Source organism: Phaethon aethereus (genome assembly GCF_964289735.1).
Source record: "Phaethon aethereus genome assembly, chromosome: 2".
Taxonomy (NCBI): Eukaryota; Metazoa; Chordata; class Aves; order Phaethontiformes; family Phaethontidae; genus Phaethon; species Phaethon aethereus.
In genome coordinates, this window is record NC_138582.1 from 158,418,161 (window position 1) to 158,445,121 (window position 26,961).

The following is a 26,961-nucleotide window of genomic DNA, read 5'->3' on the forward strand; positions in this document are numbered from 1 at the left end:
TGCTGTGGGGTTTTTTGATTTGAAAAAGCAAACAAGTGGCTCCACTCAAAGGTCGCCCCTTTACAACCAACACAGCTTTTTTGACTTTCCTGAGAAGCTGCTGAACAGGCAAAGGCATTTCCAAGTGACTTCCCCCCCGCAAGGTCAGTCGTCCCTAGAAAGGCTCATGTTTCGGGGCTGTGCTCCTTCCGAAGGCCCCGCCGTCCCGCTCTGCGGCCCACCGTCCCCGACGCCTCTCCGCGCCGGGACCCCACTGCCCGCCGCCGCTTAACCACCGCCCCGGCTGGGCGGGCGGAGGCCGCGTCGCCTGGGCTGGGGCAGCGCCGGGTAACCCACCGCGGCCCCGCTCCCCGGTCGGCCGCCGCAAGCGCGGGGCGGGTCGCCGGCAGGGCGGGCGGAGCCTCCCGCCGCCGCCGCCAATGCGGGCGGGGACCGCGGCGCCTGCGCTGGCCCGGCTGTGCGGCCCGTCCCGCTGCCGAGGCGCCGAGCCATGTGGAGCCGTTACCGGGCGGCCGGGGGCCTGCTGAGCCGCGGCCGGTGAGGGCGAGGAGGGAGCCGGGGGGAGCGGGCGCGGCGCCCCGCCAGTCCTTTCCGCGCCTTGGCCGGCCCCGGCTCCCCTGCCGGCACTCCGCCGGGGGTGGCGGCCCGCCCTCCGCTGCCGCGGGCCCGGGCGGGCGCCGCGCTGCCGCCGGCGTCTTGGCGCTCGGCCGAAGGACGGGGAGCGACGCGCCGTGCGGCTGGCGGAGCCCAGCAGGCCCCGTGCGGGCAGGCTGGGAGTCCCGCTCCCGACGGGCAGCTCCTCGCCGGGGGCTGGCGGGACCCCGGGGCTGGGCGGTCGCGTCCTCCTCGTCTCCCCCGCCCGCCCCAGTCCCTCAGCGCGGGGGTGAGGGTCGGTATCTCGTTCGTTGTTGTCGCACCGCTGGTGGGAGCGCGTTGTTTGACAGGGAGGTGTTATTACAGGCCTTTGCCTCGGAAGTCATGGCGGTGGAGGAGCGTTTCCGCTAACGAAAGAGCGCTGCAGTACCGGGTGGGCGAGCAAATCCATGGCTTCACTGTCAAGCAGGTAAGCATCGCACTTCGCTCAGGCTGCCTCCCTGTTTGTATGGATAAATTTTTCCTTGGCTGGAAAGCGCCTAAGTGAGGCCAGGGGCCTGAATATTTGCGTAGATGCTTTGGGTGGTCAGTTAAAAAATGGTACAGTAGTTACTTGTAGTTACCCCTCTGCAACCAAATTCTTTAGGTAATGCTAACACATGTCCCTGTAAGGGAGCTAATTCTTCTAGAGTAAATAATGGGCCCTGGGAGTTGTGTGTCTGCTACAGATGTTGAGCATTCAGTGTGGTCTTCTAAAAGTCCTGACAGATGTCCTGACAGACAGTCCTGAACTTCGCTGTGTGCTGTTTTATGAAATACATTCAAGTAATATTTTATCTCCCAAGTTGCTTTCAATACCTTTGTTAAGAACCTGCAATGGAAAGAACGTGGAATTTCTTTTTGCTTTTTTAAAGAAAAGCAGAAGCACAGAGTAAAGGTAATTTGCAAAAAATGATTGCTAGTGACAGAGCTAGTGCTAGAACTGGGTTCCTTGGTGGTTTTTTTTGCAGACCTAATCACTGGCATTTGAATATATGTCTTTACTTCAGATCGAATTGCTCTGGTCTTAATATCTGTACCATAATAGTACAGTTCTATAGTGTGTTTTCATTGTTTTTTTAAACTTTATTTTTCATTTGTGTACTTCCCCCCCAACCATAGGAACAAAGAGTTTATTTAGTACTGTGTATAGCAGTGTTATGTGCAGGATCAACAAACTGATCATTGCTGTATCATTCGTGATTTATTTGACTTAGTTGCATTCACACCGTAGTACAGATGTTTTCTTCCAATGCAGGTGACAGCTGTTCCTGAGCTGTTCCTGACTGCAGTGAAGCTTAGTCATGATGGTACAGGAGCCAGGTATTTACATGTGGCTCGAGAGGACTCCAATAATCTATTCAGGTAAAACAATATATGTATAGCACATTCCATCTTAGCATCAACTTGTGGTTTATGAATTGTAATCTATCTTCATAACTGGATTTTTCTGTGATAACAAAGACAGTAGTACTTTCTTTGTGGGACTTCCTTAGAGTTTTTCATGTTGGAAAAGATGTCATGAAGCCTGTTGTTCAACCTGCTGCTTAAAACAGGGTCAGCACTTAATTCAGATGAGGTTCCTCAGACACTTATGCAAGTGAAAATTTCCACAGAATGGATTCTACAATGTCTCTGGGCAACATGTTCCTAATGTTTGACTGTATGGTGTTTTTTTTTTCTCTTTAATATCACATTGGAACCTCCTTTGCTTCAATTTATGAATGTTGTCTCCTGTCCTTCCGTCATGCATATCTATGCAAAGAACCTGTCTTCATTATAACCTCCTTGTAGGTATTGGAAGGCAGCTGCTGAGTCCCCCTGATGCCTTTTCTTCTCCAGGCTAAATGAGACAAATTTCCTCAGCCTCTTTTCACAGGGCATGTGCACCAGCCCCTGACCATCTTTGTGGCTCTCCACTAAACTCTCCACTAAACTACTTCATCTCTTCTGTGTTGGTGAGCCAAAAACTGGACTTTCCAATCAATTGCCTTGTAGTTGCAAGATGTAAAACAGTTCTTTTTTCCATAACCTTCCATGAAGTTTTTTTCAAGAGCCTTTCGGCTAAAAAAGAAATGTGTTTAGTTATGTGCTGAAAACTTCTGTACCACCTCCAGAAATACAAGTGCAGAGGTTGCACACACTCTAGAAGAGGTGGCTGGCACTCAAGAGTCTTAAGAACTCAGTAACTCTGCTGTATGCGGCGTTAGTTACTAGACAGCAATAATGTTCCCGTAAATCTCAGCTGCAGATAGGAGGTGGGTGAACTTCTCATCACAAATAACTGCATTCCTCTCTGTGCTCTCTTTTACAGTATACAGTTCCGAACCACTCCAATGGACAGCACTGGGGTCCCGCATATCCTCGAGCACACTGTGTTATGTGGTTCTCAAAAGTATCCTTGCAGAGATCCATTCTTTAAAATGCTAAATAGATCACTGTCCACTTTCATGAATGCATTCACAGGTGAGCCCAAAGTAAATAATACCACTTAAACTGCATGATGTTTTATTGCAGTAGAGCTGTCTGTCGGCTCTCCTTAATTTACCTTTGGAGAGCCATTATTACTAAGTGTGAATGTTGTGAGAGAGAGATTAAAAAACTAACAAGGCAAGGCAACAAAATAGATCTCGTTCATTTGGCAGTTACAAAGTCCCAATAGAGGTGCATCTTTATAGTGTGCAATAATGCATTTAATTATTTTTTTCTATATGTATGGCAAAAGCAAAGTTTTTATGGTAAAATAATTGCAGCATTAAACTTCTGTGTATTTCTCAGGAAAAATACATATCATTTGTTAGGTTTCTTCTCTTCCAGTTATTTATATAGAGGAAAGATTAAAAATAAATGAGGGCAAAATGCATCTCAGACTTTCTAAAATTCTGATCTTTTTACGTTTATTTATACGCAGCTAGTGATTACACACTCTATCCATTTTCAACACAAAATCCAAAGGATTTCCAAAATCTCCTGTCTGTGTACTTGGATGCAGCTTTCTTTCCATGTTTGCGGCAGCTAGATTTCTGGTAAGATCTGGACAACTTGAGATGTATGCAAAATGTTAAATTAGAAAACCAAACCAAACCAAAACCCTCAAACTCCCAACACTTCCTGTTATTAATTTTTTCAGGCAAGAAGGTTGGAGGTTAGAACATGAGAACCCAACTGATCCTCAGACACCTCTAGTCTTCAAAGGAGTTGTCTTTAATGAAATGAAAGGGGCATTTGTAAGTTTTGTGAATTTTTGTTTTAAGCTCTTACACGTGGTGAAGTGGCTTAAGCTGCGGGTTATCAATGGCATTATTGCACCAGAGATTTCCATTCCTCCTTTCTGAAATTTAAGTCCTCAGTAAAGTCAACAATCTGTTATGTGGTTATTCTTAAAGTTAGCCTGTTGAAAGTTTGTTTACATATAAAAGAGCACCTTGCTAATGGATTTTATTGTACAATTTTCTTTTAAATTGACATGATAACATAGCTAGTTGTATGCAAGTACATGAGACTATAGAACAAAATGCTTAATGTGAAGAGGAGATCCTGTCTTAAGTTAGAGATCTGAGGTCTTACTATTGAGCACCTTTTATTTTTAAAATGTTTTGGTGACTTTTACTGAAATGTGGTGTATTCCTCTTAAGACAGATAATGAGAGGATATTTGCCCAGCACTTGCAGAATAAAATCCTTCCTGATCATACGTATGGTGTAGTATCTGGTGGAGATCCGTTATGTATTCCTGATCTTACATGGGAGCAGCTTAAACAGTTCCATGCCACACATTATCATCCGAGCAATTCCAGGTATCTGAAATTTGTGACTAACTTACTAGGTTATATAGTGTGTTAGCACTGTGCTTGTATTTTTGTGAGGGGAAAACCAGCAATGCAGTGTTTCCGTTCACATGGCCAACTACTTAGATAACCTATGCCCACCAGCAGCTAGGGCAGCACTGAAGCAAGGAATTTGCTCTAGGGAGAGAAGTGAATTGGAAACAGGAGTTACTGGAAGAGAGATGGCTGATTTTCTAGAGTACATCTGCCTGGTGGATTATAAGGATTTGTTTTGGGAATTTTTGCTTAGATGCTTCACGTTAAACTCAAATGGCTTAGGCGGAAATGGAACATACTAAGAAGTATTTGGCGGTAATGTTAAGGAGTTATGATACAAGTAGCGCATATGAGCCTAGGGGTTCCTATCCTCCTTGAAGTCAACCCAGATTAAAAGTTATAAAAAGAAGATAGCAATGAATGCCTCTTCGTTTGCTCCTGAATCACACATTACTGTATCCGGTTCTAAATAATGGATATTCGTTTGAGTCAGATACTAACTCCATTGGTACTAATAAGATATTTAAACTAAAAGTCCATTTGAAGGTGATATGGAGGGAAATCTATAGTATCATTGTTTCTTCTGTACCAATTTTGTGCTCAATGTGTTAGCCTGATTAACTCACTTTTAGAACAGAAGCTTGTGTCATGATGGTGAATTTACCATCCTTTGTTTTTCTCATCATCCCAAGTATTCTACTGTACCTGTGTTTAGATTTTAATCGGGGAATAGCATTTTCCTGAGACATACCTCGTTGCTCATATTTAATCCAGTGGAAGTCAGCAGTGTTTCTTGTAGGTATGGGGATGTGCTTGGTAGACTGACCCACAGAACCCAGCCATGTTTTATAGATCAGCTGAGACATGGATCATCGTAATTTATAGATTATATGTGAAGAACATAAGAATTTTGTTCTTCACATATAATCTATAAATTTAGAGCATTGGGATTATGGATTCAATTACTAATATTTTTTCGTAGAACATTGTATATTGCTGCAACTAAACAAATTCTAGTTTTAGTGGCCTCCAAAGCATAAAACAGAAGCTGAAAAATGTGGAATTTTACCAGGAGATATGCGAGTTTTATGTATGTGGCAAACTGATGTGTCTTTAACGTACAGGGCCTTACATAGTATGTTCTGTTCTAGATGTGAGTGAATCACTGGAAAATATGTGAAATTCAGCATGTAATAAAAGCTGTTACTGTAAATTTCAGGTAAAATCTGATGCTTAATTTTTCATGTGAAATGCAGATTTTTCACTTACGGTAATTTTCCACTGGAGCAACACTTGAAACAAATACATGAGGAAGCATTGATCAAATTTGAAAGAATTGAATCAAATACTGACATCCCAAAACAGAAACTCTGGGAAAAGCCTGTAAGTAAGAAAAAAAAAAAATTAAAATGAAACAAACAAAAAGAAACAGTGCACGTCCAATCTTCGAATTGCAGAAACCAAATATAACAGATTAACATTTTAGCCCAGCCTGCTGGAGTTGTGGGTTTTGTTTGTTTGTTTGTTTGTTTTGTTTAGAAGTGTATTTGTGTGTAAATGAGCCGAAGTATTTTTATTTTCGGTTACAGCAGGGAAAAACTACATTTACTTTTGAGTTTCAGTAATGTAATGGGTTTATGCAGTTGTTTGTTTTTATTATTTCCAGTTTTCAAGTCCCTCAGCATTTGTAGCACTGAAGCATTTATTAATGCTAAAAGATTTTAGCGCTTTTAGCTTATTAATGCTTTTCAGCTTTTAAGTGCTACTGATAGAAATACTGATACTTAGTGTCAGGAAATATACTCTGTAATGGTACCTAAACTTCCAAACATTGGTATCAAAAAGAACTTTTTCCATTCTCTCCCCTCCCCCTTTTCCTCTCTTGCTTGTCCAGAAGTGTAAACAATGCTTTGAAACCCAGCTCAGAGTGTTATTTATGGCCAGATTTTCTTGATCCTCGCCTCTATTCTCCACTTGTTGAAAATTGACATACCACTCATTTTTCAAGTTACCCTGTGTTTGTGTATTTGCTCATGAATATTGAACTTACTCATGAATATCTGTAAAATCATTTGAAAACTTTGGAAGGAGCATGCTGTGAAGATGCAAGCAGTCATTTTTTATTTTAACTTCTGCTCTGAGTTTAGTCTGTGTCAAATGTATTTATTATACTTTACAGAGAGAACACAGTGTAACATGTGGCTTAGACTCATTTGCTGCCGATCCTTCAAAGCAAACAACTGTCAGCGTTAGCTACTTGTTGACGGAGTAAGTGTTTCAAAATGAAATTCTGAATCAAAGGCTTATTTTAGAACTTATTTTAGAATTACTAAGCAAGACGCAGGCATATTTCATGTCCCCCAATCCCTTTTCATAACTGTCAAATTAAATAACGCCATGGGAAAGCTAGACAAATCCTCCTTTAGTAAATGAAAGTTTAATTACTAAGCAGAATTTTTCCTGTCTTTTTCTTTGGCAAATAGACATAACGAAAATCAGCCATTATCTTACAGAACTGTTCAGTGGATTATACTCTTGGGAACACTGGCTTCCTGTCTTTCAATTTTGTGCCACGTACAAGTTTTTCTGTATGACCCTACTACTAACTTTATCTGCCCTTGGCAGGATAATTTAACTTGCTTTACTGCTAGTAAGTGAAAGATGCAGAAATCTCTTCATTCCCTAAGGTTTGGTGCAGTGTTCATAACTGACAGTTATTTCTCCCTTGCTCCCTTTACATTGTTTTATAGAAGTAATTCTTCTGAAATGAACTCAGTGATGATGCTGGGTGTCACATGTTCATAGCTTTGTGTTTTTTAAGAGCTATTAATTTTTCTTCAGTATTACAGACACTTTTGAAACGTTCACACTAAGCCTGTTGTCTTCACTGTTGGTTGATGGGCCGAATTCTCCTTTTTACAAAGCCTTAATTGAGTCTGGTGTTGGTACAGATTTTTCTCCTGATGTTGGGTAAGTGTTGCAATTTACATTTTATCACTATGAGCAATATTAGAAAAAGTTACAAACCACTATTAAGTTGGGAGCCAAGTTATCTCTCATACAGGCAATTTATGCCAGAATAATCTAATTTTAATACTAAAACATCTTAAAGAGTTTCTGCTGATGAACCATAAAGTATTCTCAAGTATAATTTTTGGCTCATCAAAATAATTCAATAGAAACTATGTTAGTTCAAACAAAGTTGTGCCGTTTAAAGCTTATGAACAAGAAAAATGGGTAGAAAAATTTTGCATGGTATACCTTCAGTGCCATAATTTACTTGGGGTTTTCATCTTGGCCATATGGTATTACTCAGAAGAGTTTGCTAACTCTTCTCTGTACTGTTACCTTTGCTTTTTTGCTTTAATTCTGTGATTTAGTGGTAGATAGGTTTGGCACAAGTGTGCTTTTGTGCAGTTAGGTGCCACTAACTTGCCATTGCCTCAGTACAAAAGGGTACTTCTGCCAACACTTACTTATTCAAACTGTAGCTCTTGCAGCCGGTCTTCTGAGCTCGCTTTGCACTGCAGACTAAGGGTGGGTGGATTGTCTTCGCCCGACTACAGACTCAGCTGCTTATCATGGTTTGCCTTCTTGTCAGCATCTGACTGAATTTTAGACTTGAGGATGACAAAAATCATGCCTTCATCTCCACTGGCTGTCTCAGATGTTTGAGTGGGAAACCTTCATATACTCATTCATGATTTTAGTGCCTTAGGGTACTCTGTCTGGCTTGAACTATCTCTGCATGAAGTCACAGGCTTCCCATGAGTCTTGTGTCATGAATGCCAGTGCCATGCAGACATCCTAATATCACAGGGCATGGCACTAGAAATCCATGTATAGACACTGAAGCAGTGATTCAGTTGTATGCTTTGTCTGCTGAGCCTTCTCCAGGTTGACTATATGACTATATGGTGTTGAAGCATAAAGCCAGTTGGCTTTAATTTGCTTTAGTGACTCTGCTGATGAATCAAGATCGATATTTCAGCATTCAACACCTGAATCTGCCACTGAATTTCTTCTATGGTTTTTAGATAAGGAATAGTGGATATTTAGAGTTGATGAGCACCTATTGCTTTTTGTTTGTTGGCTTTGGTTTGAACTGCTAGGTGTTCTGTATTTCTGCAGGTTTCAATTTGACTCTCTAAAGATGAGTTCTTATGGTTAACCCTGCCTGACATTGAACAAAATTATCTTAACTTTTTTTAAGTACCATTGAAAATAATTGCAACGGCCATGGAACACATCACCTTCAGCATTGGCTTTACAAATACTGCTTTAAAAGTACAAATTTAAAAGAACCATTCCCCTCACCTGCTTACGTACAATGCATGTGTTTGGCGTTATTTGGCGTTACAGGCAGCTAAAATTTTCACCTTAAAAAAAGAGACTTCTTTACCCAAAAGTACATAAAAAAGAATGGGAAGATGAACCAAAAAGACCAGCTTTTCTTTTGTAACTGTTTTTCTTTCTCTAATACAATATGCTCTATGTTTTCTCAACAGTGTGCTACTGCTACTGAAATTGAACAAAAAAATGCTTTTATGTTCTGTTTCTTGCCTCTTTGGTAATTATTTTTCTTTCTATCTAGCTTTTAAAATACTGTGTGTGTGTATGTGGAAATGACAGGTCTTTTTCCCTTTCTGCTGCCTTTGCTGGCAGGTTTAATGCTTAAGTTCTACTACTTGTCACTGAGTTGAATATGTTTTATTCTAGGTTTAATGGCTCAACAAGAGAAGCTTATTTCAGCGTGGGTCTGCAGGGTGTTGCTGAAAGAGACATTGATACTGTGAAACAGATAATTGCTAGAACAGTTGATGAAGTTATTGCGTGAGTAATGCTAAATTTTTGAGAATACTGTTAGTTCTTTCGTATAGTCTTTTACAACTAGATATTAATAATATAATAATACATAGGCATATAATAATACATGCTTATATATAAAATAACATGCCTTAAAAATTTAGTTATATTAAAATAAAGGCACGAAAGAAGCAATAATATTGTTCAATACTCCTAAAACTTGTATCTGCTACTTCCTCTATTGTAGCATATTCATCAGCATAGCCTTCAGGAATTTAATGATATTAATGCAGTTTCACTAAATGACTCAGCATGATAAGATTATTTTATATCAATTGTGATGCAGTGTGGAAGACATTATGTTGTAATGCTTCTTTTATCGATGTTATAATTCATTTTCATAACTTCACTTAGAGTGATTAGTGTTAATGGATATGATTTCCTTCTCTCATCACCCCTTCCCAAAGGAGAGGATTTGAGGAAGACAGGATTGAAGCTCTACTTCACAAAATTGAAATCCAGCTGAAGCATCAGTCTACAAGTTTTGGACTTGCCCTCACATCTGTAAGTCTGTATGTGTGCCCATGTGTGGTAGTTTTTTAGGAATGGATAAGAAACCTGCTGTCCACATCTTTACAAAAATGTGGGGCCATTTTATAGGCTCTTGTATGTAAAACTTTTCACTTAAGGGCTTTTCCTTTGTCATCTCATGTACATATTTCTTCCTTCTTTTCAGTAGCCTTCAAACTATCGCTGGACTCCACGCTATATGACTTAATCAGGCAGTGAGCCTGTTGTCTTTGCCTGAATACTAGCTTTGGTTGCAGTAGAACCAATTACTTCTGTAAGAGAGTCATGCCATGCTGGCTTTTGGAACTGTATGTTTTGACCACCTGCCTATGTATTTTTGAAAGTCAAATAGAAGGACTATGTTTTTCTATGGGATTTAGGGTTGTACTGCTGTAATTTAATTTAAAAATTCATAAGTGAAAATTTATACTAATTCAATTTTTAGCTTAAAATTTTGCTACCAAAGCTATTATGGAAAACATTTTCCACAGCAGAATGTGGTGTCTTTCAGAAGTCTGCAAGTCATCGTAAATTTGGGAACGAGTTAGGTGCAGTATTTGCAGTCAGTTTGGAAATCAGGGCCTCCTGTGGCCACTTGTTCTTCAGTGTCCTCTGTTTTTTTTCTGCTCTGCAGCAACTTCAGTTGCTTACCAGCTCTTCTGCTTTGTGTCTCTGAAGTGTTGTATGTTCTTCAGCATGAACAGGAGTTCATTCCTTTTGGCATACAAAGTTAGGTAAAGCAGCAAAGCCCTGGGTTAACGCGAGACTTGTAAATGGGAGAGCACGACCAAGAGCTGTTTCAAATCAGATTGCCATGCAGTGAAACAGACAAATTGTGGATATCTAATTGCCTGCCATGTATCATAGTAGGATCTGGCAAAATGTGCCTGACTTTGATAGCCAATACTTTTCTAGCGTGCTTCAGATTGTGTGGGGAATTCGGTCTGATGAAATATTTATGCATATGCTTCATCTTTCAATATTTTTAGGTCTTGAAGTTGATCCAACTGTTAGGACTTAATTCTAGAGCAGAATGCTCTTAAACAATTCTTGCTTTTAAAGACCAGTCATGCCGCATTTGGTGTTAATACTCCCATAGAAGAGGGTTATATTTCAGTTTGTTTCTCTGAGGTCATGTTTGAGAAGTTGACCTTGAAAAGAGCCTGAAAGGGACCTAGTTATAACTAAAGTAATCATAGAATGATTTGGATTGGAAGGGACCTCTAAAGACAATCTAGTTCCAGCCTTCCTTCTGTGGGTAGGGCCATCTTTCACTAGATCAGGTTGCTCAAAGACCCATCCAGCCTGGCCGTGAACACTTCCAGTGACAGGGCATCCACAACTTTTCTGGGCAAGCTGTTACAGTGTCTCACCATCCTCCCTGTAAAGAATTTCTTCCTTACTTCTAATCTAAATCTACCTTCTTTCAGTTTAAAACCATTCCCCCTTGTCCTTTCAGTACAGGCCTTGGTAAAAAGTCTCTCTCTCTGTTTTTCTTATAAGCCTCCTTTAAGTACTGTCTTGTAGTGTGAGTCTCAGAGCTGGATACAGTACTTCACGTGGGGTCTCACGGAAGTGGAGTAGAGGGGGAGAATTGCCTTCCTAAATGTGCTAGCCATGCTTCTTTTTACGCAGCCCAGGATGTGATTGGCTTTCTGGGCTGCAAGCACACATTGCAGCCTCGTATCCAATTTTTCATCTACCAATATCCCCAAGCGCTTCTCTGCAGGGTTGCTGTCAAACCATTCATCATCCAGCTTGTACTGATTACTGGTCATTGCCCCAACTGAGGGTGCAGGACCTTGCACTTTGCCTTGTTGAACTTCATGAGGTTTGCATGGGCTCATTCCTCAAGCCTGTCAAGGTCACTCTGGATGGCATCCCTTCCCTCAAGTGCATCAGCTGCACCACTCAGCGTGGTGTCATCTTTAAACTTGCTAAGAGTGCACTCAGTCCCACTATGTCATTACTAAAGGTATTGAACAGTATTGGTCCCAATACGGGCCCCTGAGGGACACACGCCATTTGTTACTGATCTCCATTTGGATGTTGAGCTGTGGACTGCAACTGTTTGGATGTGGCCATCCAGCCAGTTCTTCTTCATCCATAAGATAGTCCATCCATCAAACCCGTATCTTTTCAACTTAGCAACAAGGATACTGTGTGGGACTCTGTCAAAGATCTTGCAGAAGTCAAGATAGATGACATCAGTTTCTCTTCCCTTATCCACCAGTGTAGTCATTCCATTGTGGAATGCCACCAGATTAGTCAGGCATAACTTGCCTTTTGTGAAGCCATGTTGGCTACCACAGGTGACAGCCTGTGTAATTTTAAATGTCATGTGATAAAATTTCTCGAACTTCCATGCTGTATTCCAGTGCTGTGCTAGCTTTACTATTAGAAGGACTTTACTCTGTGTGATGTATTTATTTAAAACACAGTATGATATGAGAACCATTGGCTAAAGGGTGGGGCTCAAAGAGTATTAGTAAATGGGGTAACACCTGGCTGGTGGCAAGTCACTAGTGGTGCTTCCCAGGGCTCAATTTTAGGGCCAGTTCTCTTTGATAAAATTTAACAAGGACAAATCTGGATTCTGCACCTGGGATGATATAATCCTGGCTGTACATCTAGACTGAGGGATGAGGCTGGAGTGCAGCCCTGCAGAAAGGGATCTGAGGGGCTTTGATTGATGGTAAGCTCAGTATGAGTGACATAAAGCCAAGAAGGGCCAACCATATACTGTGTTGCATTAAGGACAGTATAGCTAACTGGTTGAAAGAAATGATTATCCTACTACACCCAGCATTGGTGCAGCCTCACCTCGAGTACTGTGTGTGGTTTTGAGGTCCACAATATAAGAAGGACATAAAAAATATTAAGTATGTCCAAAGGAGGGCAACAAAGTTGCTGAAGGGACTAGAGGGCATGATTTATGAGGAGCTGCTGAGGATACTAGGTTTGTTCAGCTTAGAAAAAGGGAGACTGAGGGGTGACTTCATTGCTATCTGCAGCTCCCTCACGATGGGGAACAGAGCAGGGCATGCTGGTCTCTTCTCTCTGGTGTTCAGTAATAGTCCACAAGGAAATGGCTTCAAGCTGTGTCAGAGAAGTACACACTGGATATTAGGAAAAAGTTCTTCATGGAGAGGGTGGTCAGGCACTGGAACAATTTCCCCAAGTGTACTGGTTTCGGCTGGGTTAGAGTAAAATCTCTTCATAGTAGCTTGTATGAGGCTGTGTTTGGGACTTGTGCTGAAAGCAGTGCTGATAATACAGGGATGAGTTAGTTATTGCTGAGCAGTGCGTACACAGAGTCAAGGCCTTTTCTGCTTCTCACACTGCCCCACCAGCAAGGAGGCTGGGTGTGCACAAGAGGTTGGGAAGGGACACAGGCAGGACAGCAGACCCCAACTGACCAAAGGGATGTCCCATACCATATGACGTCATGTTCAGCAATAAAAGCTGGTAGAAGAAGAAGGAAGTGGGGGGGACATTCGGAGGGATGGTGTTTGTCTTCCCAAGTAAACGTTATGCGTGATGGAGCCCTGCTTTCCTGGAGTTGGCTGAACACCTGCCTGCCCATGGGGAGTGGTGAATGGATTCCTTACTTTGCTCTGCTTGCGTGCGCAGCTTTTGTTTTACCTCTTAAATGGTCTTTATCTCAAAGTGCAAGTTTTCTTAGATTTACACTTCCAGTTCTCTCCCCCACCCCCCTGTGAGGGGAGTGAAAGAGGTTGTGTGGGGCTGAGCTTCTGGCTGGGGTTAAACCATGACACCAAGGAGGTGGTCATGTCCCCAAGCCTGTCAGTGTTCAAGAAGCATTTGGGCAACTCTTAGATACATGGTTAAACTTTTAGGTTGCTTACAGAGAACCAACACTGAGTTGTTGTAATTACCCCATGGAAGCCTCAATTAAGAGTGACTACTTTTATTTCAAGAGAATTAACTTGAGCATATTCTAAAAGAATACTATTATTTAAAACACATTAGGGAATTTCCACAGAACAGATAATAATAGATATTGCTGAAGAAGTCTGGAAGGCTTGTGATACATGCTTGTGATTAAAGAGGTAAGAAAAGAGATGGTGGTTTTGACAGTTCTGATGCATTTGTTTTCTATATGCTTTTAAGGGCTTTTTCTTTCAAATGTCTCGGGATTTTTTTATTTTGCTTTGTTTCATTTTTTCCCCATTCACACAGAGTGGAAATGGAGAAGGTTTTGATATCTTGCCCTGTGGGTGTATTTGAAGAACTTTCAATAGCAACTCAAGCAAACTTAATAGTCTCAAAACTAGAGAATAAAACTAGAGTAAAAAAACCTTCCAAAAGAAATACCCCAGGGATATTTCTGGTTATTTAGTATCCTCTTTCTCCAAAGTCCCATCTGTGTTACATATTTGAGTTACCGTATTATAAATAATTTCATCTGGCTGATACGGTAAATGGGTAGACTGTAGTATTTATCTACTACCTTGTCTGTACTGCCTGTTCCTTTTTTCCTTCTTTCTTAGGCTGAAAAATGAATTTATTTTAAATGGGAGGGAGGAAAGAATATTACAATACAGATACACACACATATGCAAAAGAAAGAAAGAAAAAAAAAAGGGTGGTTTTGTATGGTAAAATTAGAGGAGAGAATGGAGAGAACAGGGGACAGATGATGATGGAATAGTCCTTTAATCTGAACAAAGATTTCATCTTTTTTTTTTTTCCTCTCCAAATATATTAAGCTACTCATTTATATGTCTGCTATTAAAATAGAAATTTTAAGGTGGTTTTGGAACACAGATGCTGTCAGTTATAGAAATGCAGACAGATTGTCCTGCTTACCTAATTATTCTTTCCCATTCAGTATATAGCCTCCTGCTGGAATCAAGATGGGGATCCGGTGGAGCTTCTGAAAATTGCAGATAAAGTCTCTCAGTTCAGGCAGTGCCTTAAAGAAAACCCCACATTCCTTCAGGAAAAAGTTAAAACATATTTTAAGGTAGGAAAATATCACCATGCCACCTATATTTAGGTGTAGATGAACACTTTTGACTGAAGCATGTTAATTTTAAATGGTTGAAGTGAAAACTTTTCAAAATGGGAAAAATTGTCTGGTTTGACATTTGGAAACACATGTATTAGAAAATTGATGAATGATAATGTTTTATTGGACTGTGATTCCTGATGCTATAGAAGGGCACGTGGGTCTTTACTAATGAGAAGCTCAGATGTGAACAGAATTATAGACCTAGTTATGTGTTCCTTAGCATTGGCACAGCAAGATGTATCTCTCCTTCCCTGAAAAGACTTTGGTTATAAGTAAGATTGTTCTGATGCTCCTCATGTTCATTGAACCGCTGCCTGAATTTTGCTGTCAGTGCTAATTGCTTTCTGCTCTTTTTCTTGTTTTCCTCTCCATATGTTCTTCTGGAGTTCTTGAAGAATTAAGAACAGTGAAGGCATTCTAACATTGAATAGTTCTGAAGCCTTGAATTAGCTAATGCCAGAAAGAAAAAATGCAGTGATAGCAGTGCAAAAGTGGTTTTGGTTTGGGGTTGGGGTTTTTTTGGTGTTTGTTTTGTGCTGAGTGTTTGGTTTTGTTTGTTTTTTCCAGTCAAATTGTTCAAGTTGTTTTGAAGGGCAAGATCTATTATAGGTAACTGCTAACCTGATTTAATAGTGAGTAAATGCTGGTTCTCTCATATTCCGAGGCAACAAGAGACAGTGGCATCAATTGAAATCTGTTTTCCTAAAGGCATTATTAATGTCTGGAAGTAGTAAGGAGCTGTTAATGTTTTGGCTTTTGTAGGGAAGAAATACCGGTGCAGTATTTTTGAGAATATCCTTTACTATGCAGTTCTGCTGAGGGGGCTAAGCCAAAAACATGACTCAACAGGAATTAATGAGAATAGTTGGATGTTTTTATACTGGAAGATTATGCACTGTTGTACATTGTACCTGCAGATTAATAAAGCAGAAGGCTAGGAGCAAGGGAGAGAATGCTGTTCATCCTGTCCATTTTACTATTCCTGGTCAATTTTTCATTTCCCTCCTTAGCTCTGTAGTCAGTCAGGTTTCCATAGTCTTTCCACATAAGCACAGCGGAGATAAACTCATAAAATAGAATCTGACTGTATTGTCCCAAAGTGTTGGTTGGCAGTGTCTGTCAGTAACAGATGTTGCTGTTTGAAATGGGCAATTTTTGAGGTCACTATTTTTTGAATAGCCTCCCAGTATTACATAAAATGGTAGCTGCTTGAGTAATTTTGTTATTAAAATTCCACAGTCCAGTATAAACAAAGAGAAATTCAACAGCAATTGTGAACCTTGCATAATGCATGGAGTGTTCTGGCAGCAAGACTGATGTAAAGCAGTTCTGAGCAGGATAAGGCATGCACATTTTACATCATATGGGATCTCTGTGCACTCAAGCTTGGGCAGGTTGCGAGAAGTGTCTAATGAAACCCTCTTGCATCTTACTAGATTCCCCATCTTAGAACATACAGATAAAACTTGTGGCATGCTATTCTGTAGTGTTGTGTACAGTTGTTTAACCTTGATTTAATTAAACAAACTAATGAGTACTGTATGCTGTTGAGGGATTCTGACTCTATACTAAAATGTCACAGAATGTTGTTCGTGCTTGTTCTTGTTGTAAACTGCCCCTCTTCCCCACCCCTGCTATTCTATGTGAAACAAAGAGTTCAAATTGCCTGTTTGTGATACTTCTGATAATACGCAAGGCAAATGATGCACAGACTGTTTTTATCTACTGCTGATGAAGCAATAGTCTGAGGGAAAACAGGAGGAAGTTGTCCTCAAAATTAGTAATGCGTTGTTTTGGGATATATTTCTGCAGGATAATCCACATAGATTAACTCTGTCCATGAGTCCAGAGGAAGACTACCACGATAAACAAGCAAAAATGGAAGCAGAAAAGCTGGAAAAAAAGGTCAATGCTCTTTCCGATGAAGAAAAAACCCAAATCTTTGAAAAAGGTTAACATGCTTTCTCATATTTTTATTTATGTAACTGCTTAAAAACACAGCCATTTTTTTAGCTGGTGTTCTGTGGAGTAACTTAAATTCTCAAGCACTCTCCAGCATTGGCTCTGAAAGGGATGATTTTTTTTGTTGTTGTTGGAAGTTTGTGTATATGTGTTATGGGGCTATGCAGTATAGTGTTTACATTAGAATATATGATTGGTATATTGCATTGGTTTTAACACTCAAAAATAGTGTGATCAATGTCTCCAGTAGGGCAGAAGAAAGGAGATTGTTTTAAAATATTGATCTGCTTATTCCTTTCCATGTTAACTTACACTAAGTACAAGATGAATTCCAATTTACCTTGAAGCTGTTTATTTTTGAATATATGAGGTCTGCTCCATGCTCCTATGAAACTTTATATTTTGTAATTTTATTTCTTACCTTTTCTGCTTAAAAAGCCAACTATAAAAATAATGTTGCATTTAATTTATTTTGGGCAACAGCTTAAACTTGGGAACCCTGGGCAGTCGTCTAATTTTGTGAAAACAGTGATCCAGCCACAGAAATCCTCCAAAATAGTGGCGTTAATCTTCTGAAGTGTTGGCGCTAGGCCAGAGATAAGGGAGCAGAAAATCACATGAGGCTTTCTAGTCATGAAGATAAATTGGAGGGTAATTAAAGGTGACCAGCTAGAATCTGAAAGAGGCTGAAATATAAAATTAAAGACAACAATTTAGCTGCATCAGTGTACTGACAGAGCACTTGAGTAAGAACTGGGGGGAGTGGGATAGAAAGAAACTTCTTACCTGCAAGGTCTGGGTTGGTGTTCGCAGAGCTGGGTGACAGGACAGGCTGGCAGATGCCACTTCTTCAGGTTTTAAATTGCGCATTATTGTAAACAGGATGTGAAGAGGGGATTGGAAAGAGAATTTGCAAAGATACAGTGTTCTGTGTGCTGTTGCGATGTGATAATCTGTAGAATTTGTTTCAGTAAAATATTCGAAAGAACTGTTGATAGAAAGTGCTAAATTTCAAATGCTTGTGTTTTGACCTGCATCACCTCAGTAGGTTTTAACAGCACTGTCAGTGAAAGCTGAAAATGCCAAACTGGTATTCTGCTCTCCTTACTAGGTTTGGAACTAATTGCTCTTCAAAGCACACATCAGGATACCTCTTGTCTCCCAGCTCTCAAAGTGTCTGACATTGAGCCCAAAATCCCATTCACCGTGCTGGAGACAACACTCGCAGGTTGGTGTAACCTCTATTTTGTCCTCGAAAGAGCAACACTTCTGAATTGTTGCCTAGCTGCTTGCCCACCTGTTGCTCTTTTTGCTCGTTACAAAGCATACGTACTCACCATTTGTTGTCCACGGTTACAGCTCTCCACAGTTACCGGTCGTTTCCTCCAGCCCGCCAGCCTTGCGGTAGACAGTTTGCAGTGCATCTGCAGACGCTTCTTGCCATCGCCTCTGAGGGGCAATGTGGGGCTGTTGTCAGCTGGAACCAGCCACTCGCCCTTCCCAGGGGTCTGGCCGTGCCATTCCTGATGGGAGCTCCCTGCCGCCTGCTTAGTCACTGCCTGCCCGGCCCCACTGCTCTTGAGTAATGTCCCCACTCTCCAAAGACTTATCCAGGGTGCAGCGCTCCTGGCAGCTTGTGCGGAGAGCCTTCCTTACTGCTTTCCCTTCCTACCTAGTTCTTACAGAATAGGATGTACAGGAGCCATAGGGGAAAAAAACCCCAGTAATTGTCATCCTTCATAATTTCAGTGCGGGTTTCTCCCCGCTTTGCCAGTGGCTACCCCGTGAATTGATAGGAAACAACAAGTTGTAGATCTTGATTTTGATATAGTTCTGTCAAAATCTTGAAGGGAATACTGCACTGCAGTATGTTTCTAACAGACACTTTCCTGCAAAAATTGCCAGCCAGTGGCAGGTACTGTATAATTTTGATACTAAAATGAGCTACTTTTGTGGAAATTCTAATGTGTATATTCTAATGCCCTGGCTTAGAATAGGACGTACGGTACAGGAACCTGCTTTCCTCAACTTTTGAGGTGATGAAGGCAAAAAATAAGGGAGAAGAAATTCTTGAGTTGTTCAGAAACAAATTACCATTTTTTTGTTTGAATGTTACCTCTAAAATGTGGCTTCTGTCAACAGAATTCTCTCTTCATATTGTCCATTTGGTAATTACCCATTACCTTACCATAGACAGAAACAATAAAAACTCTTCAGTCCAGCATTCAGTGCATATTGCAAAGTTTCAACAAGAAGTGGCTCTGAATTCCCTACAGAAAACAACTTTTAATAGGAAAATCTTGTAAGAAATGGTTTTACTTTTATGTATTTGTAGTAGGAAGCTGTTGGTTGTTCTTTTCTTTTGTGTTTTTTTTTATCCCTAGCTGATGAAACTCCTGTCCAGTACTGTGCGCAGCCAACCAATGGGGTGGTTTATTTCAGAGCTGTTTCCAGCTTGAACACACTTCCTGAGGAGCTCAAACCATATGTGCCGCTCTTCTGCAACGTCATTACAAAGTGAGAGGTTTACTTTTTTAGCAGCTGAAGCAAAGGGATGTAATACAGCTTACTGAAATAATACTGCTTTTAAGAATTTCAGCAACCGTTCTTATAGAAGGGAAATGCAGATAAGTTGGTGTCCTGCAGGAACAGTGGTCTTCCCTCTTTCCCCACTGAGTTGCCAACTCCTTTCCTCTTCTCCATCCGTCTCTGCATTGCTTTGTTCCCCAGCATCAACACAAGCTTTCCCTAAAGAGATTGGAAAATCGATATAAACGAAAAATAGGCTAGGAGAAAGCAAAGTTTTCACTTGGATAGATTTTTGGTCTAGTTTCACCATGTGGTCACAAAAACACTGACTCCATCACAGCGTAAAGAATGACACAAGGTAGAAAAAGTGACCTGGGTTCTTTATGGTGGCGATAACAGTGTATGTGACATTATTATTGTAGTTCCATATGGATGTTGGTAGCAAGCCTGTACGTAAAGCACACTTTTTAATACACGTAACAATGTACTTTAATTGAAGAGCTTAGTGTTTTGGGTTTCCTTTCCCTTGCCCGCTTTCCCTTTCCCGCTTTCCCTTGCCTTCTTTTGTATCATGTTCACTTGATAATGCCTCAGATTGTTTAGTTGCTACTTTTCTATTGGCCTAAACAGTCTCCTTTGCATATGGGAATATGGGATATGGGCCCTGGTTTTGGCATACACTGAAAATGGAAGTAAATCTCTATTGTTTTTCACAGGATGGGATGTGGAGCCCTTGATTACAGGGAACAAGCCCAGAAAATAGAACTAAAAACAGGTGGGATGTCTGTCAGCCCACATATCATTCCAGATGATTCACATCTAGATGTGTATGAACAGGTAAATTAATCATAAACTTCAAGACGTTAAACTTGCAATAACAGCTTTATAGTTAAGGGTCAGTCAGGGCTTCCAGGTAGAGGGTCAGCTAATGTACATTTAAACCTTAGTGTATAAAAGGACTTGTGCCTTTTTCTGTAGGATATAAAATTGACAATTACAGTAACTTAGTATTTTGTTTTAAGGGGAGTGATTGATGTGGTTATCCGTTTTAAGGCAGTGCTTCGCTAGCATCTGTCACCATATTTTTGAGTGCTGCAAAAAATTTTGGAAGCAGAGGGTAGAGGACAGGGTTACACGCAGAGATTTCTGTTAATGTGTGTACGTCACAGTTAATGTGGTTCAGAACCATGGAAGGTTTGCAAGATAATTAGATCTTAGTATTGGGCATAACAGTCCTAGTAATACCCTCTTAAGACTTTTTCAGACTTGCTGGGTTCTGCTACTGTGGCTTGCTGCCCCTGGATCCCGGAGTTGAATTAGAGAGACTCCTTTGCAGAAAGGTGCATCACCAGAACAGTTTCATTTGTACTTTATGTTAAAAATAAGAAATTCTGTTTCTGAACTGCTACTTACTGTTGAAAGGAGGAATTGACAGGCTTGCTTTGTGTGAAGAATAATCACATTTCATGTCTGCTTTGATTTTAGTAGTACAGCCTGCATTAAAGTGGTTTTGTGATGTGTAGCGTTAGGTTAGCATCATTGCATCACTTTCATGAAAAGTTATTGTGTATTTCTCAGGCCATTGCTTTGATTGTCTTGTACGAAGGGTTGGTTTTTTTCTTGTGTTTTGTTTTTCTTTTTTCCTTCAGGGTGTGCTCTTTTCATCTCTATGCTTGGATAGAAATCTGCCAGACATGATGAATTTATGGAGTGAAATATTTAACAAGTACAGTACATTTGGTTTTGTTTATTTGTTTGGTTTTTTGCATGTGTTTTGGGATTCTCTTCTTCCCTCTTCCTCCAACCATTCTCTTCTTCTGAGAGATCCTACTTTGGATTTTCTTTTTATAACTGTATCTTTGAATGACTCCCAGTTTCTAAACCTAAGTATTCCATCATTTGCCTGACTATGTAGTGGGTTAAATGGAGAACCAACAGTCTAAAAGCTCTTTGTTGAACTTGGGATGATAAATTATTCAGTATTATAAATTCCATTGGTGTGCTTTTGTGTGAGACCTAGAGACCTGCTTCTACTCTTTTTTCAGCCCCCGGTTTGAGGAGGAAGAACATTTCAGAGTGCTGGTTAAGAAGACTGCCCAGGAGCTGTCAAATGGGATTCCAGATTGTGGGCATTTATATGCCTCTATTAGAGCCAGCAAAAACCTTACGCCTTCTGGAGAACTGCAAGAAATGTTCAGTGGGATGGATCAGGTGAAAAGTCAATGGCATCCTTCAGCGAAGCCCAAATCCTGGACTGTGGAATGACAGTGCTCATTTTCGCTAGTTCTTTCTATTGGCTTAACCTGTAGTCCTTCTGCCTTCCCTTCCCACACAGGTGAAGTTGATGAAGAGAATAGCAGAAATGTCTGATATTAAACCAATACTACGCAAACTACCACGCATTAAGAAGTATTTATTAAATAGTGACAACATCAGGTGAGTTCTAGCTAAAAAGGAAAGAGGCATTTCGATTAAAGAGAGGCCATGGCCTGTGAACAAGCATTTCTCACTGCACTTCATGGAGAACTGGGGTTTTGTGAGATGGGAGGCCTGTGGAAAAACTACAAAAATGTTACTAGCTTAAACTCTCCGTGCTTAAAAAGTGGTAGCTATGGCTTATTTTGTTCATTTTTTAACACGTATGAGAAACGGCAAATTTCATATGTAACTGTTGTACCAAAAGTGTGTAAATGGCCTGTAGAATTTTACAGAAATACTCAAAATTCTGCCTTTTTTTCTTTCCTCTAAAGGTGCTCAGGAGACAAATACTGTTACATTGTATTGTAACAGTAGAATGCAGTTTGTTTTGGATTTTTTTTTCCTCCTAAAAGGAAAATAGCAACATTCTGAAATCTGCTTTATGCATATATTGGAAAAAGTAAGAGGGCATTTCAAGGTGTTTAGTGTCAGACCCATTAGTTCAAAAAATAAGTCCATTTGAAGTGACATAAGTTACAAAATTTTCTTTTGCAAAGCAGGAAATGATGAAAATTATGGAAAGATCTGTACTGTTCAAAACCATAGTAGGTCTGCCTGTAAAGAGAGAATACGGAAGACATTAGTTTCTTTGTGAGACATCTGTATTTTGCAAATTTTTTGTAGTGCTGTCCTGTGCACAGTAGTTTGACAGCTACTGCTAAAGTTTAGTTCTGAAGGTGTTTTGGGGCAAGTAAAAGAAAAGCAGTTAGACTGTCACTTCCCCCCCTCAAATGCTAGATTATGAGTGTTTTGCTTTTTTCTGTGATAATGATTATCAGTGATCACAGATCTAACATTATGATGAATAGAAAATATTTAGGAAGAGAAAGTGCAAATTATGAAGGACTGTCCAAAAACACTAAAACATATTTAAGAACTTGATATGTATTTTTAATAGATGTTCAGTGAATGCAACACCTCAACAGATACCAGAAGCAACTAAAGAAGTAGAGAAGTTTATAAAGGGCATAGCTAGAAGTAAAAAAGAGAGAAAACCCGTTCGTCCCCATGTGATCGAGGTAAGAAGTTACTTCATTTGTGACCAGGGCATCAAACAGTTGGATTTGATCTTGTGTAAAGACCACTGTGCAATGAGGAGAAGATCTGTACAGAGATGTCTGAAGAAATTTGCAGGAGTCAGCACTGTGATAAGCTGCTATGTGTTTTGCCACAGAGGTTGTCTTCACCTCAATAAAATAGACAACAGTAATCCTGTAGGTCAGCATCAAGCCTTAACCTGAGGTTACTGCTTTTGCATGGCGTGTGGAAAAAGAAATTCTTCTTTCCTCTGTCACATAAAACTATAATTTCTTTTATAGCTGAGCTTTACTTGAAATGTTGGCCAAAAGGAAATAGAGCATGACGTGCAGTTCCTCAGTTGCATAGGAATTTGTTTCGTTATCTGGATATTCAGGATATTTGGCACAAAATGTGCTTGGCTCAACAGAGTTGACAAAGGATCTGCTCTGTCAATATGCAAATCTGGTTTAATTTTTGACGAGACTGGAATAAGCTCACAGTTCCCTACCCATGAGGGAGATGATAGTCTGAAACTTTCTGGGCCTCATTTAACCTCTGTCTTGGTGTCTTTCAGTGCCAAATTACTCTTGAAAGGAAATTTATTTGGCATTTGCTTAGAAGTTCAAATAGAAAGAATTAATTGAGTAGCTTGCTTCTGTTTGTGAAGACATGGTCTGATGGTGGTTTCAAAGAGGTTTGAAGGGTAGGGGTTTCATTTGCAATATTATTAGTCTAAATTGTTGAATCATCTTTTAATGTGAGGGCTGGGTCTCTTGTAGAAATCTTCAGAAGTCAAACCTGTGGGAAGCAAAATGCTTGCTGGTTTGCAGATCACAAGGAAACTTGTTAATGTAAGTACGTTATTGGTTGGGGATATTGGTATTCGAGGGCTGTTACTGATACTAATGGTCCCTCTTAAGCTGTTACAGATGCTCGTACTATTTAGAAGCACACTGCTGAAATGTAATGTACCCTTCAGTTCCACCCTCTGACTGGATTGTTTCTTTAAACTAGCCATCAAACTTCTTCATCATTCTATGTAATCCATTTTGGTTCTGGCGTGAAGGTCATTTAGCTAGCTTTACAGCCCTGTGTGCAGGCAAATACAGCAAGCTTGTGCTGTGTCTTGTAAGCGATGCTTGTTTTATTTTTATCCTGGTCTCAGAACCAGACTTGTGTGGTTGTCACTCCCGGGTAGCCCCTTCCTTTCCTTCCTCTCCTCCCTAAATGATTCTGAATGTGAATGACCGCTGACAGAAGAGCATCAGGGACAGTTAAGTAAAAATGAAAATCTCTGCCTAGAGGAGAGAAAAATAGCTTCAAATACCCTGAGCTCTCCTTTGAGAAGGTGGCAGGGAGAGCTCAGCCCAAGGTTTTGCTGGCTGAGCAGTCATGTATACGCTGCTGTGCTTGGCCCAGCCAGCCAGAGATGTGCGAGGGGCTGGGAAGCAGATCTCTGAAGTTAAGAAAGGCTTGGGAGCATTGGAAAGGGGTCATAAAAGCTCCTGGAGGTGTATAAGGCTTTGATCATGCCAAAGTAGACACACAAGCAGGTGCATGTGTGAAAGAGGTAAAGAGTGAGTGCTGCAGAGGCCTGGAGACAGGAAGGGGACTGTAAGTTTTGAAGTGGGAGTGTAAGGAAGAATCAAGTTTATTGCAGGGGATGTTTGAGCAGAAATTCATATAGTTGCTGCTGTTCATAATTTGCATTTTTTTTGTCAGTCTGGTTGCAGTATCTAAAATTGAGTAGGTGGACTGAAATATGAAGTGGTGACCATGCACTTGTGTGGGTGTAGTACTGGAGAGTTAGGAACTTGGTTCAAACAAAGTAAAGACAAGGCAGGGGAAGCATGCGATTCAAAACTCTTTGGTAATAATTCAAGGCCTGCACAACTGAGAAGCTGGCGTGCAAGGGTGAGTAGCTGATGTACAGAGTCCATGTACTTTAGTTTCCCAAGTCACAGATCTGTGTGCTGGATTGCTAATACGGGCACAAATGAAATGTGAGTGATTGCAGTGTAAGTCAAGTGGCAGCTTTGGCATTTGGTCTGTATATTTGACAGAATTTCTTAGTTCTCAAAAAAGCCAGTTCTCAAAGGGATAAATTGTGTCACCTATGCTTACTGTGACAATAATGCATTTTTCTCTTTAGGATCCTACTTTCAAACCGTGCCAGATGAAGACCCATTTTATACTTCCGTTCCCAGTGAACTATATTGGGGAATGCATTCGAACAGTTCCCTACACAGCTGCAGACTATGCAAGGTGGGAAACAGAATCAGCAGGGAGCTTCTATGTACGTTGCATAGCACAAGACAAAATGGAAGGTGTTAGGCTGACCACAGGAAATACAGCATCGATAGAAAATGCTTTGCGGTGCATTTGTCACAAATTCTTTATGGAGCAACCTTTGCATCGCTAGGTCCAGAAATGCCCTGTTTTAGTAAATGCTGAGATTAAGTAATGAGGAGCTACTGTCCCCTAACTTCCGAATAAACACCCCTTCCTACTTAAATGTGTCTGAGTTGAGAATCCTATTGCATGTAACAAAGTTTAGGAGGCTGCTCTTGTATTTCATTAAAGTGAAATAAATGGAAATAATCAAGGTATGTTCCAAAGCCATGCCACTCTTACAATGATGTCACATTATTCAGCTGTTACTAAATTTTGAGTATTGTTATCGTTACTGTTGTAGCTTAACAAGAAGCAATGCATTGCAAATGGGGATCTTTGTGAATTTTAGAGGAAGTTGTGAGTATTACTGGTGTCCAATTCATTTAACATCTTTGCTGTTGATATTTCTGTCATTACAGCCTTCGAATTCTTGCACGGTTGATGACAGCTAAATTCCTCCATAGAGAAATCAGAGAGAAAGGAGGGGCTTATGGTGGAGGTGCTAAACTTAGTCACAATGGCATATTCACGTTCTACTCCTACAGGTAACAGTAGGTTCATTCTTTCCTATTCATGTCTGAGGGGACTGCTGACTGCACTTACATGTATCTTTTTTTGAATTAGTTGTAGCTCTCTGTCAAGATCAAGTGAAATAAAAAGAACATTGAATCACAAGAAAGTGATTCATTGCTGATGATGTTCAGATTAGTTGCTTAAGGTGTATCAGTTTTGTTGATAAGCCTCTCCTTGCTTTCTCTGGTTTCTGTCCCTGGGAAAGCCTAACTTATCTCTGCTGGTAGCAATCATTGTTGTGTCTCTGTGCTTAGATTGTTTACTGTCTCAGTACCAGACTTACCTAAAACTGTCTTTCACTTGTTTCTTCCTGGGTTGAGGTGGCCCTAAAAAAGGGAATTCAAGACTCTTCTAAATTTGAGACCAGGAAGTAGAATGATGTTGTTCCCTAAGGTCCTGAGTTTGAAAATACACAGCTTCCTTTGGTGACTGGCTGGAATCATCAGAAAACATTGCTGATGATGAGCTAGAATTGCTTTCTTTTCTTTTTCCTTTTTTTCCCTTTTTTTGCCTTTTTCCCTTTTTTTGCCATTTTCCCTTTTTTTGCCTTTTTCCCTTTTTCCTCTTTTTTGCCAGTCCAGAACAACTACCTTGCATTGGTCTCACCAAAGCACTTTTGGATGAAATTTGAACTGGAAATATTAAATACTACTTAGAGAATCATCGAATGGTTTGGGTTGGAAGGGACCTTTAAAGGTCATCTAGTCCAACCACCCTGCAATGAGCAGGGACACCTGCAACTAGATCAGGTTGCTCAGAGCCCAGTCCAGCCTGACCTGGAATGTTTCCAGGGATGGGGCATCTACCACCTCTCTGGGCAACCTGTGCCAGGGTTTCACCACCCTCATTGTCAAAAAATCCTGCCTTAGGTCCATTCTATATCTGCCTTTGTAAAAAGTCCCTCTCCATCATTCTTATAGGCCCCCTTCAGGTACTGAAAGGCTGCGATAAGGTCTCCCTGGAGCCTTCTCTTCTCCAGGCTGAACAACCCCAACTCTCTCAGCCTGTCCTCACAGGAGAGGTGCTCCATTCCTCAGATCATTTCTGTGGCCTCCTCTGGACCCGCTCCAACAGGTCCATGTCTTTCCTGTGCTGAGGGCTCCAGAGCTGGACGCAGGACTCCAGGTGGGGTCTC

General features: G+C 40.7%; 1 protein-coding gene across 1 annotated transcript in view; it reads left to right on the top strand.

Annotated features, from left to right (window-relative positions):
* Positions 1-490: 490 nt before the first annotated feature.
* PITRM1 (pitrilysin metallopeptidase 1) overlaps positions 491-26,961 on the top strand; it is a gene marked incomplete at both ends in the record, with an annotated part of 29,553 nt that continues 3,082 nt past the window's right edge. The window contains 24 exons of the mRNA XM_082014727.1: positions 491-537; positions 961-1,063; positions 1,892-1,998; positions 2,948-3,099; positions 3,545-3,659; positions 3,764-3,860; positions 4,269-4,429; positions 5,713-5,839; positions 6,636-6,724; positions 7,298-7,426; positions 9,176-9,289; positions 9,730-9,826; positions 14,688-14,822; positions 16,683-16,821; positions 17,944-18,060; positions 19,217-19,349; positions 20,078-20,198; positions 21,011-21,087; positions 21,407-21,572; positions 21,697-21,797; positions 22,738-22,858; positions 23,639-23,710; positions 25,012-25,124; positions 25,673-25,798. Of these exons, the coding sequence (XP_081870853.1) occupies positions 491-537; positions 961-1,063; positions 1,892-1,998; positions 2,948-3,099; positions 3,545-3,659; positions 3,764-3,860; positions 4,269-4,429; positions 5,713-5,839; positions 6,636-6,724; positions 7,298-7,426; positions 9,176-9,289; positions 9,730-9,826; positions 14,688-14,822; positions 16,683-16,821; positions 17,944-18,060; positions 19,217-19,349; positions 20,078-20,198; positions 21,011-21,087; positions 21,407-21,572; positions 21,697-21,797; positions 22,738-22,858; positions 23,639-23,710; positions 25,012-25,124; positions 25,673-25,798 (2,759 nt within the window). The remainder of the gene's footprint in view (positions 538-960; positions 1,064-1,891; positions 1,999-2,947; positions 3,100-3,544; positions 3,660-3,763; positions 3,861-4,268; positions 4,430-5,712; positions 5,840-6,635; positions 6,725-7,297; positions 7,427-9,175; positions 9,290-9,729; positions 9,827-14,687; positions 14,823-16,682; positions 16,822-17,943; positions 18,061-19,216; positions 19,350-20,077; positions 20,199-21,010; positions 21,088-21,406; positions 21,573-21,696; positions 21,798-22,737; positions 22,859-23,638; positions 23,711-25,011; positions 25,125-25,672; positions 25,799-26,961) is intronic.